The sequence below is a fragment of the Pygocentrus nattereri genome, chromosome 16, assembly GCF_015220715.1.
Source record: "Pygocentrus nattereri isolate fPygNat1 chromosome 16, fPygNat1.pri, whole genome shotgun sequence".
Lineage (NCBI taxonomy): Eukaryota > Metazoa > Chordata > Actinopteri > Characiformes > Serrasalmidae > Pygocentrus > Pygocentrus nattereri.
The window spans coordinates 22,090,889-22,108,361 of record NC_051226.1 but is presented as its reverse complement, the minus strand read 5'-3'; the positions used below and the strand labels follow the sequence as shown (position 1 = coordinate 22,108,361).

The 17,473-nt window shown below is 39.5% G+C and overlaps 1 protein-coding gene across 1 annotated transcript; it reads left to right on the top strand.

Annotated features, from left to right (window-relative positions):
* The first annotated feature begins 4,311 nt into the window (after positions 1 to 4,311).
* On the top strand, positions 4,312 to 15,951 carry cnot6a (CCR4-NOT transcription complex, subunit 6a). The gene is made up of 12 exons (XM_017720280.2): positions 4,312 to 4,433; positions 6,026 to 6,147; positions 6,389 to 6,575; positions 7,332 to 7,417; positions 8,245 to 8,346; positions 8,668 to 8,736; positions 9,052 to 9,209; positions 10,624 to 10,778; positions 10,933 to 11,087; positions 11,224 to 11,457; positions 11,561 to 11,763; positions 13,774 to 15,951. Exons 2-12 carry the CDS (start codon positions 6,036 to 6,038, stop codon positions 13,984 to 13,986), a joined length of 1,674 nt encoding a protein of 557 aa, XP_017575769.1. The 5' UTR covers positions 4,312 to 4,433; positions 6,026 to 6,035; the 3' UTR covers positions 13,987 to 15,951.
* The last annotated feature ends 1,522 nt before the right edge of the window (positions 15,952 to 17,473 follow it).

Genomic DNA, 17,473 nt, shown 5'->3' with positions numbered 1-17,473 from the left:
ATGCTGAAAAAACAGGTATTTTTTTAGATTTTATTTCTCGACATCATTTGAATGCAGCAGCTGCCCTTTACATCATTGAAAATTTCATGATGATTGGACGAATAGGATTGTAAAGAATGTTTCTCCCTAAACAAAAAGCTGCCATTTCAGAGATACTTGGTTTTTGGACAGTGATGATATGTGTTTATCATTTGATTTATCATATTAAATCTAGTCTTGTGGACAAATGGGACTACTGATTTTTCAGAAACCCATATATTAAGGAAAATTACATGCAATCAGAATATTCAATAACAACCATGCAATGTTGATCCATACATATAAGTAAACGCAACTTTCATCATTTTAGATCATGGAGAGGGTCTGTGGCATTTGTTTGGAATTGACCAAGTTAAAAATACATTCAACAGCCCACTTATGTTATTTTTCTTAACTGTGTACACGTCATGATAAGCCCCCAGCCATCGGGGAACCCTTCTTACAAGTTTACTGTCTTGACAGGAATCTGGGAGAAGTTTAACACTGGATACAAGGGTCTATAATATGGAAGCCTGTTTCCACCATTGGAAAAATATATAGTCATTTAGTAAGTCACGATAATAAGGGAGTTTTGACTCAATATCTCATAATCATGAAATTAGATTCTATCTCATAACTATGACTTAGTATATCATACTTTTGACTTGCATTCTCATAATGATGACTTACTATGTCATAATTATGGCTTAGTATCTCATAATTATAACTTACTTTCTCATAAATATGACTAACGTTCTCATACCTATGACTTATTATCTCATACCTGTGACTTAGCATCTTATGAGAAAACTTTCTTATTATTATAAGATCATAAAAACAGCTTCATCCCACATGCCATAAGACTGCTGAACTCTAAATAAAATGCTGCTCCAATTCTTTTTTGATTGCTCCATACCTGGGAGCTCCAGTGCAATATACTCTCTTGTATATATACAGTACTTGTATATATAAATGTATTTAGCTGTTGATGCACATATGTTTACATATCCACTACACTTTGCATTACATTGCACTTTGCACTACATTCTCCCTAATCTACTCTCTAAATGCAACGTAATTTCATTCTGTACAGTGTAAATTTGAATGACAAAGTCTGTCTAAGTCTAAATCTAATAAGTAATTATTTGGAGGTATTATGTCATAATTTTAAGAAACTCTCATTATTATGGGATACTAAGCCATAAGTATAAGATTCTATGCCATAATTATGAAATACTGAGTCATATCTATGAGGAAGGCTCATTATTATGAGATACTTAGTCATAATTATGGAAAGCTTACTCATTGTTATCACTTACTAAACAGCTATGAATTTTTACATAGCATTTATGTTGCAGAAATGGCCTTCCACACAATACTGACTAAAGAACACTGCGCCTGTACAACAAGCTGTACATCAGTGTTAGTTTGCTGTCAAAGGAACCAGTCCATAGTTCCTCAGGATATTTGATGCTATAGGCTGCCGTCTGTGCTCTCAAAAAAAGCCTAACAGTGCAATTTATAAAGCAGCTTGGTTATGTGTAGTTGCTAAGATTAACTAAAGCACAATATATATACTTGAAATTATACAGCAGTTTGATATAACCAAGAAGGGAAACTCCACCGATTTTTCTAAATTTCTGCATAATTAAATGGTTAAGATGTAAACAGATTCATTCTGAGTGGTTTGGTGTGAAATCCTCAGTTCTAGAGAAATTTACAGAGTCAGATTTGTTCACAGCGGTGGTGATAGGAACCAGACGTCCTCTAAAAGAATGTGGAATGCAGGAAGCTATTACATGAAATGGTTGTGAATACACTGCCTGATGTCTGAGACATCATTTTAGGATTTTTGTGATAATGTATTTGAATCCATTTATTTTAATACAATAATGAGAGAGGGGTATATGAAGAGTGTTCTAAGACAAAATAGTCCACCCCCCCCCCCAATTTTTATTTATTTTTTTATTTTTTTATTTATGCCTATTTTACTATCATCAACATTACATAATAAACCTCAGAAAACACATGTAGTATCAGTGGTGATTTTAGATAGTAAATGATATGTCTATATTTTTGTTGTAGACATCACAGCCCCTGGTTCCTATCACTATCACTGTAAAAAAAGAATGTCTACAATGACGCTTCTCACACCAAACCTCTCTGAATAACTTTGTTTATATCACAAACATTTAATTATTAAGAAAATTTGAAATATTGGTGGAATTTCCCTCGCCTGGCATTAATTGAGAAAAAGGCACGCACTGCCCTCTCGTGTTAGTTCAATGTATTACAAGTGTTTGAATACAAGTAAGTAAGTAAGCAGGTAACAAACCAGGTGGCTCATGATTACATTTTGCCTAACACAGTGTAAAATACAGCTTCTCAATCAACCAGAACCTCCTATTCAAAAAAGCACGAGCGAAACAGTATTAACCTCTATCGTGGACACATATATATCAGACCTTACATGAAGGTCAGTTTTTGAGTCAGTCAGTGCAAAGACAAATTAAACTAATCACTATATCAATACACCAGATACTATTTTGGTTATATACCCCTTATGTATTACTAAGGAACATACAGTGCAGAAAGGAGTCTGACCAAGAAAATGTGAATTACGTTATACAAGTTTAGTTTATCACAGAAAAGGAAGGCGTCACTGTCATTTACAGTAAGCGGTAGCACTGACATCTGATGTTTTTTTTTTTTAAAGAAAAGTTTGGGCAAATGTTGACCACCCCAACTACAGATTGCACAAAAAATGTATAATTGAAGTGACAATTGCTGTTATAATAGTAGCAATGTTTGTAAATGGAAACGCTACTAATGGGTGCCAGATTTCTTCTAAGCTCTTGAATCCTACAATCTTTAAAAACTAGAAACATGTGGACTATAAAATAAATGCAAATAAAAGAATTTTCAAGTGACACCCCTTCTGTCAAATTAAAGTCCCCTAGTCATAAAAACACAAACTAATTTCTCTGTCATCACAATCTGAATTGTACTTCACAAAGCAGGATTTCTCAGTTAGCCATATAACTTAAGTCAAGCTTGTCCAACAAAACAAGGGTTGAGGGATGTTCCAGCTAGATAATTCTTATTGTTGGCTTAAATCAGTGGTATTCAACTTTGGTCCTGGAGGACTGGTGTAAAGCACAGTTTGGTAATTCCCTTACTTAAAAACACCAAACCTGGCAGTTAACAGATGAGCAGAATCAGCTGTTTGTGCAAGGAGGTCGCCAAACTGTGCTTAGCACTGGCCCTCCAGTACCAGGTAGTTTAAGCGCAAAATCAGGATTGTCCAGTATAACTCATGGGGACATCTCATATACAGCCATGAAGGGAGAGGCAGGAGGTAGATTTTAAAATATGTTTACTTATATTTTGCATACATGTATGTAGGTATCAAACAATAGATGTAACATTGCATTATATATGGATAATATATATGTCTGATCGATGGGTGAATACTAACAGTATATGCACAATACATAAATCATACATATATGTCCGATACATGGTTGAATATATCCCAGTACAGTTATAACTGTCACTATTATCTGTTTGATTTTAAATACTACATTATTTAAATATTTTAATTTATTTCGTTATCATTTTATTGCATCGCTTACAATGTGCACGTTTTTAGAGTTTAGTTACGGCATAAAAAGTTGCATATTACATACGTATATGTTCATATGTGACAAATGTAAGTTGGATATAGGGGGAATCCATATACGCTAATACATGTCACATGTTTTAAACCTATATAATCCATATGGAAGCGCCGACGAGCGTTTCTACAGGACAATCCTCACTTCGGGAGTAAGTTTTCCAGTTAAATGAGTAATCCTGTTTTTTAAGGATTTCTCAGCGAGGCCGGTGATTTAAGTCTGAAAGCATCGAATAGGCGACTACCACGGATGGTCTCACTGGGCAGTCCTGACTTCTGGCTTAAATTATCCAGCTAAGTAAGAAATCCTGCTTTATGAAACACCTTGCGCGATTTCTCACTTATTACACGTGGTTTGAGTCCAAAATCAAGTCTGTACAGAAGGGCTAAGGGGAACTATTAGTCGAGGGTCTTCACCTTCGGTTTAAATGATCCGGTTTAGCGACTAATCGCGCTTTGTTAAGCCTACAGCTCCACACACTGACCCATTTCACGGCTCCTCTTCTCGTTACACTGCTGGCGTAAACACGGCGGAGGCGTCGCGCGACAGCGCGGGCCAATCAGGGCGCGCCTTCTCGAGAGACAGCCAATAGCGACGCGCGTTGTTCTCGTGGCCCGAAAAATCTCCGAGCCGCCATGATGCTTGTTTGCTTTGGGTGAGAAAGAGCAGCGGATACAAAGTGGAGCAGAAACAAAGGAGACGCGCACTCAGCTTCGTCAACTGGTAATGCGCTTACAGGTAAACGGAGCAGACGCGAGGAACACCATCCACTTGGTTTCGCTACGAGGAGACAACCTGTTCATTTTAATACAGGCGCATTTTGATGAGCGCAGCTCGTCTTTAGTTTATAAAATACAAAAATCGCACGTTAGCCAGTGAGCTAGGTAGCGGCTAACTGGCTAACTCCCCAAATCTTAACAATGGGATGTTGGCTGGGCGATATAAGCTCAACGAGTGCTCGGTGTGTTTACCCAGAGGCCTGTTTTGTGTGTGTGTTCACTTAAGGTGCTTTAGTTTGTGTTCTGTCTCGACCTCATAGTGTTCCTCAGCAGCGGTAGAAACAAGGTTCATTATTATGTAAGTTGGTTGCTGTGGTCTGTTCGTGCGCCGCCGAGCTCGGCTAGCGATTTGTATTTATTTATACACTTAGCCAGCCGGCTAGCTCCCTGAGTAACTAACGATGCCCGAGAAGCTAACGTTAACAGCCTCAGCCGCGAGCCGCTGCTGCCACTCTTTATGTGCTTGCTAGCTAACGGTACTTCACGGCTGGTACCTCGAAATGTGTTTTTCGTTAGGTATTCGCGTATTACCACATTCATTTATATAAAAGCATTAACAGTAAATAGCGAACTAGTTGAGAAACACACCTGCGTTAAGTTAATGAAGCTCCACGCGCGCTTGTTTCTGTAGTAACGTTGGTTAAATTGGGATGCTATCTATGGCTGAACATTAACTCGTTAATTATGTGTTTGTCGTTACAAAAAGTAGTGCTCCTGTGGCATAAGTGAGGTACAAGTTATCTTCATGGCTAGTAAAGTGGCGTTGTTGTAACTTACACGCTGTCTCATAATTTACATTTGATTATTTGTGTGGGAGGCAGTTAGCTAGCTAGTGTTACGTGGTAGCTAAGCGCTGTACACACGAGGCAGTGGTGTTTTGATTAGCTTGGTAGTTAACTTACGAGGTAGTTGTAGCCTATGAAAAATATTGGTAAGTTTCTTAAAAGCAGCTTGAGTTTGACCAGCTCTCTAACTGCGACTCTGTTCGCTAGCTAATTGTGTTTGGCTTTTGTAAATTTGTGGTGTGAGCCACTTTGTAGGAACTTGATGGGTCAGGGTCAAGGGCTTCCCTGCAACAAAGTGAACACCACCTAGCTAAGTTGTTAACCTAGTTGTAAGCATCCGTTTAAACCAGAGAGCAAATTGACGTTTTCAATCACAGGAATAGCCCATTGAAAACGAATCAGCCTAATGGGGAAATTATCCTCAACTATTGATCTTTTAAATGACACTTACCACATGTTTTCTGTATCCTGATCGACTTTTGTGGTTCTAGTACTTCTCAAGAGCTAGATTTTGAACTGCATATCCTTTTTAAGGAGCACAATCTACCTATCTTGGCTTAGATTGTTTTTTTTCTCTTATCTAAGAGCCTCTTGAACTTGTAATATTGTAAGTCCTTCATTTCAGAATGGTAGATTACCTGCTGTTATTGCTCTCTGCTGCCTTTAAACTGTGCTCTCCACTGTTCCTGTCCAGCAAGGCATGAAGAATAGCTCTCATTTACAGCATTTTGAATCGACTGGTGGAAATAACTTTCACTTATTTCAGTATTACAGGGATGCCCAAGGAAAAATATGATCCGCCTGACCCAAGGCGGATGTACACAATAATGTCGAGCGAGGAGGCCGCCAGCGGGAAGAAGTCATACTGGGCCGAGCTGGAGATCAGTGGTAATGTTAGAGTTTTAACTAGAAGACGTTTTGTGTAGAGCTCTGCGGTTTTTGTCGCTTACAACAGAACTTCACCCCTCAAAGTGGAAATGATGTCTTGGGCTAGTTTTATTTTGTGATTTGCACTTAAAGCAGATATTTGCATTTAGTTGACCAAGTTAAGAAATGTGAGGTTGAAATTTTGAAACTCTTTATTTAAAATGTCCTTAAATATGTCTCATTGTTTTTATTTTGTATTTAGGCAAAGTAAGGAGTCTGAGCACAGCATTGTGGTCTCTCACACACCTGACTGCTCTGCACATCAGTGATAACTCCCTCTCACGCATCCCACCTGACATTGCCAAACTACACAATCTGGTGTACCTGGACCTCTCGTCCAACAAGATCAGGAGCCTGCCCGCTGAGCTAGGCAACATGGTATCTCTCAGGTCAGCATCTGGTGACATTGTTTTGCTCTTTTTGCACAAGAAATCTAATAGTAAATCTATCAATTTATCAAATCATGAAAATGCTTTTCATTTTTTTATTTTTCATGAAAATGCATTAAATGTTGGCTGTTAGCTCTGCAGATGAGCTCTCCTGCTAGCTGTTATTAACTCCATTGTACACATGATATGAGTCATTCTGGATAGCCCCAGAACCTTGCTAATTAGTTTCCCTTTTGTTTGGAGGGGATGTTAATGACTGCCCTCCTGTGCTCGCTAAGATCAGTGGTGTTCTCATGTGTGTCTGCCATAGGGCTTTACTTAGATGGATCAATTCCATTAATGTCACCGGTTGTAATATATATCCACCTCTCTGCTGCTTGATTACTGCTGCACTGGCTGGTTATAAATCATTTTCTGCAAGGAATTGAAAAGGCATAGTGTTCTGTTCCAAGGGGCCTGGATCAAGTCCAGTGTTAAGTCTGTTGTACTACACCATTTATACCAGCAATATGTTTTGTGTTTTTTTTTTTTTGTTTGTTTTTTTTTACATATATATTTATATATAAAGTATACATGTATAAACAGTAGCACATTGTGTAACATATACATGTGCTACTAATTTAACTGTCTTGTATTCTTTTAAGTTTGTGTGCATAAGTGTATGAGACCCTTCAGCATGTAAATTTCAAATGGTCTACTGAATAGTTTAGTTATCTGCTGTTGTACCTATTTTTTTTTTTCCCCCCTTCTTTTCAGGGAACTGCTTTTAAATAACAACCAGTTGCGAGTTCTACCTTTTGAGCTTGGAAAACTGTTTCAGTTACAAACACTGGGTTTGAAAGGTATGTCTAAGGCTACGTTTAGCCAGTAGGTGAAAGTGACCCAAATCCGATCTGCAGTAATGCGACTCTGAGCCACCAGATCGGAATTTGTCTTTTACGTCAGTTCAACTCTACATTTGTCATAGTTTCGTGCTGCTGAGATTCATAAACAATTAGAAGAGACTCATGCAAAACCCTCTGTATTCAAACGCAGCCAGAGGAGAACAAGGCTGCAGCGTCCAAAACAGCTTAAAGAGTCAGAGGACATGAACCATAGGAGTGCCCGTGGCCAAATAACGTGCCCTTTTTACAGGGAACTTGGACACCTTCTGGTTGATGAGTCCAGTTCTCAACCATTGGAACTTTATGTTCACTCCTGTGATGCTGGCGAAGATGAAACTGAAAGCATCTGGTGTTCGCCAGCTGTCATGTTTGTTTACCTGTGGACCAGCACAACACGTGAAGCATTGTGTTTTTTTTTTTTTTTTTTTTTTTTTTTTGTTTTTTTTTTTTTTTTTTTTTGCATATGCAGGTCGGTTTAGGGGTGTGATCTGTTCAGTTTGATGTTACATACAGGACACATTTAAAAGATAATGTGAATAGAAACTAAACAAAAAAATTTAGTGAGAAACTCAGATTTGGGCCACTTTTACCTGCTGTGTAAATGTAGCCTAATTGTCTACTGTTAAGTAACTTGATTGAACCTCTTCACTGCTTCTGTTTTTAATATGGACGTGTGCATTAAATTTTAGCAAATTAAATAATTATCTGTATTGTTTTCTTGTTAGTGTTTGTTTGGGTACGAGGTTCTTTTGAGTAAAATGAAAACTTCTGCTTTGCTTCTGCAGGAAACCCGCTTGCACAAGACATCATGAACCTCTACCAGGAACCCGATGGGACGCGCCGGCTCCTAAACTACCTGCTCGACAATCTTGCAGGCACTAAGCGCGGTATGCTTGCGTTTTTGTTTGCCGTGTTCTGGAACAGGCCTCTTGCAGAGCCTGGCTTTTCTTTGTAGGAAAACTTGGTTTTAGTAGGCACATGAATTTCTTTCAGTGAGATGAGTCAATTTGTTGTACTCCATGACTTTTTGCCACTTTCCTGTAGTCTTTTTTTGAATTGCTATGGGGATAATTACAATGTGCACAAGCGGTGATGTAGTGGGAAGTGTGTGTGTGTGTGTCTGTTTCCCTTTTTGTTGAATCTTTTGTTCTAGTGTGTGTGTGTGTGTGTGTGTGTGTGTGTGTGTGTGTGATCCACCTCTGCTTTAGTCTCCACCGAGCAGCCCCCTTCTCGCTCCTGGGTACCTCTGCAGGAGCCTGACAGGACACGACCATCAGGTGAGAAATTCACACACTCGCAGGATGACTGTATGTGGCTCACTATATGGATTTTAGGATTCTGAAACTAGCTCACTGTAACCATGCAGTAGTGGTTGTTTCGCTTCTCTTCATTTTCCAAATGGTTTTCGTAGTTCTTTAGTATTTAAGATCACTTGAGTTTGTTTTGTTTTTTTTCCTCCCTTTTTCTACCCTTTTTAAATTCAAACCCTGCCGACTCAGAGAGAGAAAATGAAAACGCTGATCATATAGTAATGCATAAATTATCTGAACAGTTTGGCTTATACCATTCTTCTGTTTCTCTGCCTACACCAGCCCTTTTCTCAGTGATGTGCTACAATGTGCTGTGTGATAAGTATGCCACGCGCCAGCTCTATGGCTACTGCCCCTCCTGGGCCCTCAACTGGGACTACAGGAAAAAGTCCATCATGCAAGAGATCCTCACTTGCAGTGCAGACATCATCAGCCTACAGGTCTGACCATGACACATGCCATTGCTGTCCAAAAAAAAGAAAAGGAGTATCTCAATTGTATTTGTTCTTTTTATATGCATAATTTTAGCTCAGCAGCTGTCCTTTAAACAAAACATTCATGAGGAATGGAACAATAGAAATGTTCCCAAATTTTATTTTATTTTTTTTATTTTTATATTAACTTGCATTTAAAGTAAAGAACAATCATTTTGGAGATGCTTTACAGTGATGATATACTCCTTACACACATGTAGGATGTTTATTTCTGAAAAAGGAAAGAAACCATTAGATGGGTTCGAAGTTGATGTTTCAGATGCCTGGCAAAGAGTTGCCACTATTTGCTTTTGAAAGCTTTGTTGTTTTTGAATGTCTTTGCCCAGTTTAAGTATTACTAAAGTATGCCAGTTATTGTGAAAGTTTATGATTTTGTGGCAACAGTAATTCTACCATTTTAAAAACCTCACATAACAAGTAGGGCTAGTTCCTCTTAGTGATTTGTTGCTAATAGCCATGAAATCAATAGGTTTTTAATAATTAAATTTGTCCTCCCTCTTTTTTGTATATTTGAGCGCTCTGCCCTCCGATTCATTATCCAAAACTCCAGCCATCTAACCAACAGTGAGCTCCCAGTTAGTCATGCATTGTAATCTCACTAGCACAAAGGTTAAATGGCAGCGGAAATGGTATATTTCGTTCTTATATACTGAATTCTCTTACAATAAACAGGTCTGTGTTAATGATGTGTGTCTGCATATAGGAGTGTTACCACACACTCTTGCACTACATCTCCCCAGTGTTTGAAGGTGCCAATTTTTTCCTGAACTGTGTAGCTTATCAACATAATTTGAAGCAGATATCTAAAGATTTGAGTAGTTTTGGTGACACGGTCAGTGTGTTTTTAGCACAGGTAGCCTGGCAGCTGTAGTTGTAAACCTGTTTAACAAACCGTGTGAATGCAGAAGACTCGCTTCCATCCAAAGTTGTGCTTAAATTTTTTAACTAATGTGACTGAAGACACAGACATAAGGAAAGAGAATGAAGTCATTCTGGAAATATCAGGAGCATATCAAGGTTCTTCCGTACATTTGTGGTTAAGTTTGATCCTGTGTTTGAGCTTAGAGCTTCTAAAGAGCAGAATAAACTACAGAAGCAGCTATGACCTCTGAAGTGAAAAGTAGAAAAGTTAATGTGTATGCTTAAAAAAATTGGCCTGAGACATTTCTTGCACGCCCTCCCCATTTGTGTCAAAACTGTTTGTGTGAACTCTTTGTTCTAGATATGTTTATTGTTGTAATTCACTAGTAGTTTATAATAATATATTGGTATTTATAGATTCAATTTGTCCCCGTTTGCAGTGTTTTGAAGTTGCTTCTCATTGCACTTGAAGTAACAAGGTCTTGTGCTCTTTGAGTAGGAAGTGGAGACGGAGCAGTACTACAACTTCTTCCTGGTAGAGTTGAAGGAGCATGGTTATGAGGGTTTTTTCAGCCCCAAGTCTCGTGCCAGGACCATGTCTGAGTCTGACCGAAAACATGTGGACGGCTGCGCCATCTTCTACAAGACTGAGAAGTGAGTGCCATATATATCATTATGGTCCTGCCTTGCTGGTCTCACTAAAAATGCAAGAGCCATCATCTCTTCTAATTACTGACTTGGAAGCAAAAGGTGGAATTCACTGTCTGCTTCTCTGACTAAACCCTGTATGCATGTGTTTTGGACACAGATTCAGCTTAGTGCAGAAACACACAGTGGAATTTAACCAGCTGGCCATGGCTAACTCGGAGGGCTCGGAGGTTATGTTGAACAGGGTGATGACCAAGGACAACATTGGGGTCGCCGTGCTCCTTGAGCTACGCAAAGAGATGATGGAGCAATCTGGTCTGACTCTAATTCATTCTACCGTCCTTGCTTTCTTCTTACATTGTTTTAATAATAGTTTTTGAGGTGTGTGTGTTTTTTTTTTTTTTTGTTTTTTTTTAATATAAATAATACTTGTTGTTTTGGTGTATTTTAGCAGGGAAACCCTTGCATGGAATGGAGAAGCAGCTGCTGTTGGTGGCAAATGCCCACATGCACTGGGACCCTGAATACTCGGATGTAAAGCTGGTCCAGACCATGATGTTTCTCTCAGAGGTGAAGAACATTGTGGACAAGGCCACACGCAGCCTCAAGCTCTCTTCTGTGTCAGGAGAGACCAATGCCATTCCGCTCGTCCTGTGTGCTGACCTCAACTCACTGCCTGACTCAGGTAGGTTGTGTGTATGCGTGACTTCTTTTTTTCTTCTCCCCACCCCCTAAATGTTAATGAAAATTTGACCATTTTAAAAGCATTTGTTTGTAAAACTGTGTAGGTGTCGTGGAATACCTGAGCACAGGTGGTGTGGACAGCACGCATAAGGATTTCAAGGAGCTGCGCTACATCGACTGCCTGACCAACTTTAACTGCAACGGCAAAAATGGCACGTCTAGCACGAGGATCACACACGGCTTCAAGCTAAAGAGTGCCTACGAGAATGGCCTGATGCCTTATACAAACTACACCTTTGACTTCAAGGTATCACTTGCACATTATTTGTCTAACTTATTCAGATATCTCTTGTCTAGTGAAAATCCAAAAATCTCATTCCTCTGATATAAAATTTCTTTACAGTGGTGAACTGTCTACGTTGCATATAGAAATGATTTCCTTTCTAAAATAAGTGGTGAACCTACATGTACTGAGTTTTAATGTGACATTGATAGAGGTAAAATAGTGGTAAAATTGGGTAGTAAATACTTTCGGTACCGTTTTGCCTTGATCCTTATTTACCTTTGTGTCATGATTTATTAAAAAAAATGTTAAACCAAAAGCTTAAATGCTGTAATGACTTAATGTTTTTAGTGGCTCTACTGTGCGTTATGGACTCGTGAACTCCATTTTCCACTAAATCAGAACCAGGAAATAATGAAGAAAACCACACAAACGAGTGGCAAAGTGCTCACAGCCTAATAGCTACACGCTACAACACGTTTGTCTCTGTCTGTCTTTCCAACATCAGTCACTTGACTTTGCTTTGCTGTGAATTTTTAAATCATCTATACTTGTGATATCAGAGTGCCAGTTAGTTGAATCAAACGTAAACTGGGCTGTTTGCTTCTTATTCACTAAGCTAACCTATCGAGGACCTGGCTAGCATTAGCTTAAGAAGCTACCGCTGCAAATACCACAGAACAGGTTTCCTTTTAAGCTTTTTGTCTTTCCCACACCAGCCACTTGACTTCGTTCCCACAGATTTAAGTTATTGGCTGTCATCTAAACCTCCAACAGTAAAGTTTTGTCAGAATTGGAACCTGTTCTGTGGGGAGCTGAGGTGGCAGCATGCTATCTAAGCTCATGTTAATGAGCTGCACTCTTTTGTTCTGTCAAAAATGGGTGTATCATAAAGTTTTGATGTTTATTGAATAGTGGATGCTGTTAAATTTATTAATTTGAGAACGGAGCTTGTTTGGCTTGAAATAAAGCAGCAGGATGCCGTTCCACAATACTGATATAAACGTAGCTACGTTGTTACATCATTTCACCAAGTTCTTCTGTTGCCCTGGATGCGATCAGCTAACCGGCTTGAAAAAAAACGTGATGAGCCCGGTTTTTCATGTTGAGTTCCATGTTGAGCCATGTCCTTCTGCAGAAGCCACTGGAGCAGTTACCCTCCATGCTCAGAACTATTTAGCCTTGCATTGGAAGAGGCGAGAGTCTCGGGCATCAGGCAGCAGATTTCTAACTATTTTGTCTTGAAAATGTTACTTGTGTAGTTTTTTTTGGCAGCATGGAATGTTTCTGATGTCGGTATCACCACTTTTGTGAACAGCTCTGACTAATTTTCTCTAGCATGGCATATTTCACATTAAACCACTGGGAATGACTTTACATCTTCATGCAGAAAATGAGGTCAGGGATTTCCGTTTTTAGGGCTGCCGGATGACTTTAAATTTATATCGGTATAGGCAGGCAAATTGTTAAAAAAAAGAGAAAAAAAAAAGTTTAGATTTGACAGATATTTGAGAAGTACAGGCAGGCAGCACTGCGTTTTATTCATTTTACTGTTTTTGTAAATTTGTGAACGCAGGTGTTTTCTCTGATGCAAATCAATGCATACCAAGCCTGGGCGATATTAAAAAAAATTGCTTGGTATTTTCTATTTAGAAAATTGTGACTGTCAGCAATATTGCACAAGCTAAGACGACGACGACAATAACAGAGCTAAATGCTCATTGGCTAGAAGCCAACAACCATGTCAACAAACTGTTTAATACAGCACGCAAGACCCTAAATGTGTAGTGTTTATTTTCACAACTGTGAATATCAAAGTTATACACGTATTTTTCAAAGAAGTGTTATGTCTAGTATGGGTACTCCCAGGACCAGGACAGGGAGCCACAGAAGGAAGATTTCTCTGAAGCTGATGTGGGTTCTTTTAATGTGGTGCCATTGTCAATGAGAATATATCGCCCACACTTTAATACTCTGACAAACTTTGTCGGTCTTTATCCCTCTGTGATTTGTTTGATTTGCTTTCCTCTGCAGGGCATCATTGACTACATCTTCTACTCTCAGCCCCTGCTTAACGTGCTGGGGGTGCTGGGCCCGCTGGACCCCCACTGGCTTCACGAGAACAATATCACCGGCTGCCCCCATCCCCACATCCCCTCCGACCACTTCTCCCTGTTTGCACAACTAGAGCTGGTCCTGCCCTACCCGCCCGCAGTCAACGGCATCCACGTGCCTGGCCGCAGGTAGTTCTCCGAGCCAGCAGGGGGAGCTCCCATCCAAGCCTCGCCTGCTCTCTGCTCAGGGAGAGAGGCGTAAATCTTGTTGTGTATAAATCAGAATCCGATAGGAGGAGCTGGGGTATGGCTAAACTTTTATTCCCAATGGATTTTAACTGAAGCAGATGGTTATTGTCAGTCTTATCTGTACCACCTCCCCCTTTCTTAGTTTTCTTGATTTTGATTTTTTTTTTTCCTCCCCCCTTCTTTGTTTTTTTTCTGGGCACAAGTTTAACGTTACCTTCATTTTCACACTGTATCCCAACCCCAGATTTTCCTGAGAATTTCTTGTAAATTTTACCTGAAGACAGTGGTCAACGCTTTTATATAAAATATGGCAATACCTTTTCAGACACATGCAGGGAGTCCAGATTAAGCAAGTACATCATCAGATTTCTATTTTGGACCATGCCACTTTTTTCTGACGCCAGTTCAGAGCAAGCAGCTAAATTAGACAGGAACCGTTAACCACACCAGCTTTTCAGAGATGATCACATAGTCTGTTCTCCCATAATGCCCTTCTGACCTAAAGGGCTTCTTTGGTGTGTACAGTGTGTGAGAGCAGGTCACACTCTCACCTTTACACTCCACATGGTGCTGAGGTGTCTTCTAATACAACCCTGCCCTCCTGCTGTACACCCTGAACCGTGTGTGTGTGATTCACCACACTGAGGCTTCAGCCCTCAGAGACGCTGCAGTCCACCCGAGTGCGTCCATCTCATCTCAGTAGACCGAAGGAGTTTTAGTACAGATGCACTTAGTCACTCGTACCGTTTATTTTAATCTAAATCTTTTTGCTTATAATGGTTTTCAAACCCATGTCTATAGCCTTGATGTATGCAGCAAAAACAGAGGGCGGCAGGAAAAGGGAAACGTTCTGGAATGGGCAGCTGTGTTTTTGGCTTGTCAGAGACTGCAGCTCATACACCTGGAGCGCTGCTGACCCCAGGGCAGTTGAGTTTGGCAGACAGTCACAAAAACTCAAGCAGGGCGGTACATGGCAGCAAGGGCATAAGTGAAGCATGCTCATTCTCAACTAGTTAGGCTAGCCTCCCTCTCTCTGTCCAGTATGTTGCCTTGCTCAGCCAAGGCACCCACCCATTTTCTTTTGCTGTGGTTATATTTATTTTTTGTTTTATTTTTGTTTCTTTGGTTTCTTTTTTTGTATATTCTGTTTTGCTCCCAGAGTGATTATTTTTTGGGACTCCACATGATTGTATACAAACCACAGAAGTCCTGATTTCTTTTTTGTGTACATATTCAAATTTCGATTTGGATAAAAAAATGATTGTATTGTAAATGAAAAGCTAAATTTCTATCAGTTTTAAGGTGTTTTGAACCTAATGAACATGCAAAATGACCAGCATGTATACAAGAGGAAGAAGACAATTTTCAGGTTTTTGCTGTGTAAATTTGCACTTGTCCAGGTCCTTTTTGTTTTTTTTTTTATTATTTCTACCTTCCAGTACCACTTTTATTTCCTCTTAACCAAAAGCATTGCTGCATAGAGCCTGGTGTCTGGTTATGTGCCCCTTTTTTCTGTTTTCATGAAAACATGCAGCGTTGTGCCTCACTGCTTCCTTCCTCCAAGCACACTGCCAGTGCTCTCCTGGACACCTAAAACAGCCTCCAGCTAAACCACCTCCCCTCACTGTTCTAGTATCTTAAATATTAGCTCACCTGCTGTTACCCTGTAGCTGCTTTGCTGATTGGTTCTCTTCAGAGCTTCTTTTTTCTCCCATTTTTTTTTCAGTCCAGTTTTCCACCATCAGTCTTACCTTACAGTGGCTGTAGACTAGTTTTTCATCCACAGCTCCTTACCCAACCCCCCCAGCTCTCAATTTACTGCCACATCCTCGCTCTCAACTCAGGCGATTCTCTTTCACCGTTTGTGTTTTTGTGGAATTTTTTTTTCTAATTGTTTGCATTTTTTATATATATATATATATATATATATATATATATATATATATATATATATATATATATATATATATATATATATATATATATATATATATATATATATATAAATACACACACATACATATATATTTGTCCATTCAGAGCTTGAACTTCTCTTACTACTGCTAGACCACAGCTGTCTCCTGTTCTGTGTTGTGCCATCCAATGTGTTCTGCTGCAAGGCCAAGTGTAAAGCTCCTAGTCCATCTACTACTGTAAAACTCTTTGTGAGGAGCACAAACCTGGTTTCGACTTTGTTTGTGCTATATGTGCTTTCGGCTGGAGTGCGTGTGTGTAGCGTGGTCTAGTCCTGTTGGGTTCTATTATCTACAGTGGCCAGTGGCATTGTAATCGGCCACTACCAAAACACAAACCATGTCAATGATATGTGCTCACAAGGCCAACCCCCCCCCATTTTGTGTTAATGTACTTTTCCCTCTTTAAATTTGTCATGTTTTAAAAGTGGAATGGATTGACAAGCACTTATTGTAGATCACTAGTGCAGCTACTCATTTCCCCCTCCCCCTTTATTTCCTTTTTTTTTTCTTTTTTTTTTAAATAAAAAGAAACTTTTGCCATGAGGCAGAGGTCAATTTTAATGACTTTTACCAAACAGGGGAAAGGCATTAAAAGGCGGTCCACCCCGTCTCACTGTTGATGTCCCTTTTAGTTCCCCTTTCTCCTCTTTCTTGCAGTCCCCTAGCCCTCCCTCCTTGTTTGGGTTGTTTTTAATCAAAAGCAACTTGTCTGGTTATTATATTGGATTGCTGATGGTGTTGTCGTAGCTAAAAAGAGATTTTTGTAAAGTGTGAATAAATTATGTATCACGTTTCCTTTCTTTGACATGAATTGTTGATGTGTGTATCATGATTGATATCTAATAGTTTTTTTTGTCATTCTTTTTGTTTTGCTCATTTTTTTGCTTTTTTGTAATACTCAAAACCAAATTTTTTGTAAAGATGTTGGCACACTGAATTATAGATTTATATGGTTGCTAACTTTCACTTCAAGATACTTTTAAGAAAAAGAAAAATACTTCAATGAAACTTAGAGAAAAGTCACAGAGAAATAAAGAGCTGTCACTTGTCACCAAACGAGATTTCTTCAACTTTGACCTTAAGCTTTATGTGGTGTTTTCACCTGGCTTGGAGAGCTTGTTTGATTAGCTGAATGCTAACCCAGTGGTTGTTTTGGCTGGTAAGAAGCTGAGAAGCAGGCTATACAGCCTTTTTTCTGCCTCCTGTCCTGTTTCACTGTTGTCTGAGGTCGTTTCTCACTCACGTTGGGGTGGGGAAGTGAGGTGTATTGTGAGAAGGGGGGCGGGGGGGGGGGGATCTACAGGCATGGATCAAAACTCGCTCTCCTCTTTTTTTTTTCCCTCTCTGTGCTCTGTCCTCTTTTGCTCTTTCTCAGTTTCCCTGCTTCTCCCTCAGTGCTCGGAAAGCCAGTCACTTCTGATAAACTGCATGTTTAGCTGTCATTGCCACTGTCGT

Excerpts from the sequence above, each read along its gene's own strand:
- cnot6a (XM_017720280.2), top strand. The coding sequence starts at position 6,036 with ATGCCCAAGGAAAAATATGATCCGCCTGACCCAAGGCGGATGTACACA. Across the intron at positions 7,418-8,244 it reads ACAAACACTGGGTTTGAAAG|GAAACCCGCTTGCACAAGAC; the intron begins GTATGTCTAAGG and ends TTGCTTCTGCAG. Across the intron at positions 8,737-9,051 it reads TGACAGGACACGACCATCAG|CCCTTTTCTCAGTGATGTGC; the intron begins GTGAGAAATTCA and ends TGCCTACACCAG.